The sequence below is a fragment of the Lipomyces doorenjongii genome, assembly GCF_038497915.1.
Source record: "Lipomyces doorenjongii strain NRRL Y-27504 unplaced genomic scaffold V1508scaffold_265, whole genome shotgun sequence".
In the NCBI taxonomy this organism is placed as follows: domain Eukaryota; kingdom Fungi; phylum Ascomycota; class Lipomycetes; order Lipomycetales; family Lipomycetaceae; genus Lipomyces; species Lipomyces doorenjongii.
This window is the reverse complement of record NW_027118332.1, coordinates 1-1,380: the sequence shown is the minus strand read 5'-3', so window position 1 is coordinate 1,380 and position 1,380 is coordinate 1. Positions and strand designations below refer to the sequence as shown.

General features: G+C 45.0%; 1 protein-coding gene across 1 annotated transcript; it reads right to left on the bottom strand.

Annotated features, from left to right (window-relative positions):
* Nucleotides 1-1,380, bottom strand: V1508DRAFT_136423 (uncharacterized protein). The gene is made up of 3 exons (XM_066935982.1): nucleotides 1,353-1,380; nucleotides 821-1,300; nucleotides 1-767 (listed from the first exon to the last, which is right to left on the bottom strand). The coding sequence occupies exons 1-3, from the start codon at nucleotides 1,370-1,372 to the stop codon at nucleotides 17-19; spliced, it is 1,251 nt and encodes a 416-aa protein (XP_066791929.1). The 5' UTR covers nucleotides 1,373-1,380; the 3' UTR covers nucleotides 1-16.

Genomic DNA, 1,380 nt, shown 5'->3' with positions numbered 1-1,380 from the left:
TGTAGATACCTATACATTAAAATGGCTGAAAGATGTACTTCTCGAATGGTCTTATGTAAATCAGATACTTCAAAAATAATTTCTCGAGCCTAGGTGGTATCAAATGAACAATAAATCTCTCGGTGCCAGTTAGTGATGTGATCTTGTTGTATAAGCCGAGAAATATAAGGCCGCGCGTGTGACAGTATATATTCCGTGGTCCATGAACTGAATTGACGTGCATCCACGTGTTGACCTCAGTCATTCGAGCTGGAGAGCCATACAATAAATGCATTAGTACGAACAGGGTTTCAAGGAGATGAGTCGCGCGTCTAAGATATTCTCGAGCTGGGGGAGTCATCACTTCATTGGCGACGATAAAACGTGACCTGAGACTGGCAATATTGGTCATCTTGTCCCACAGATACTGTTTGGGCAACCGATTTATTGGCTCCGTGAGAAAGCTATATCCTGGAGTGCGTACAGTGTAAAAGTCTTTCAGGTCTCGCGCATAATGTGTTGGCATCTGTTGCCCGAGACAGAGGTCGCCGATAGTCTCTTCGGCCAGGCAATATTGTTCTTGGATGAACTGCTTTAGCAAGTTTAGCGTCAAGATCGACCCGCTTTCCAAACGCAGTGCTGAAAAGTCATCTGTGGCCCAAGTTACAGTCGGCGGGTTATGTTTCAAACCGAATCTTCTGCAGGCAGCATGCACCTGTACGCAATAAGAAAAGGACGTGGAACGCTGGGGAACCAAAAACCGCGCGCACTCGTCGTCGATTTCGTTCCTATATGGTTACACTGCAGGCACTTCAAAGATTAAGAATCAATTATCACATACTCGTCGAAGAAGGTTCCTTCAGAAAGCTTTGTTACTCTATATAGCATCGTACTCCGAAAGACATAGCGGATCGCCGCAGTAATATGAGTAATCTGCAAATAGCTCAAAAAGGAACCATTTGGCCGTAATGCTAATAGATTAATGGCTCGCGGTATGAGATATTGAGATACTCCACTCTCGCCTGATGGCAAGTTACGATTGACGAGGTCAAACTCCTGGTGTAGCACAGACACGCTAAACTTAGCAACCATAGAGGTAGCAGAAAGGTATAGGTCTGAATCCACAGCACCACTATCCCTCACTAATGCAAAACTATTTATAACTTCAGATATAGCGGCCATCTGGTCCGACGTCAGCTTAAGCCTGTGATGAAGTGTCCCTCTGTTCATATATGCCAAGCACGCGATCCAAAGGACCTTCGCCCAGATAGTAGCGTAATTGATCAACGTGGCATGCTCTTGTACCGCGTAAAAATATTCTCTGAATCGGCTTAGTTAGTTGCGTACGCATCTTTCTGTTTCTGGTCAAATACTTATCGCTGTCGCCAATCATGACCTTCC

Excerpts from the sequence above, each read along its gene's own strand:
- V1508DRAFT_136423 (XM_066935982.1), bottom strand. The coding sequence starts at position 1,372 with ATGATTGGCGACAGCGATAA. Across the intron at positions 1,301-1,352 it reads ATGATTGGCGACAGCGATAA|AGAATATTTTTACGCGGTAC; the intron begins GTATTTGACCAG and ends AAGCCGATTCAG. Across the intron at positions 768-820 it reads GAAGGAACCTTCTTCGACGA|GAACGAAATCGACGACGAGT; the intron begins GTATGTGATAAT and ends GTAACCATATAG.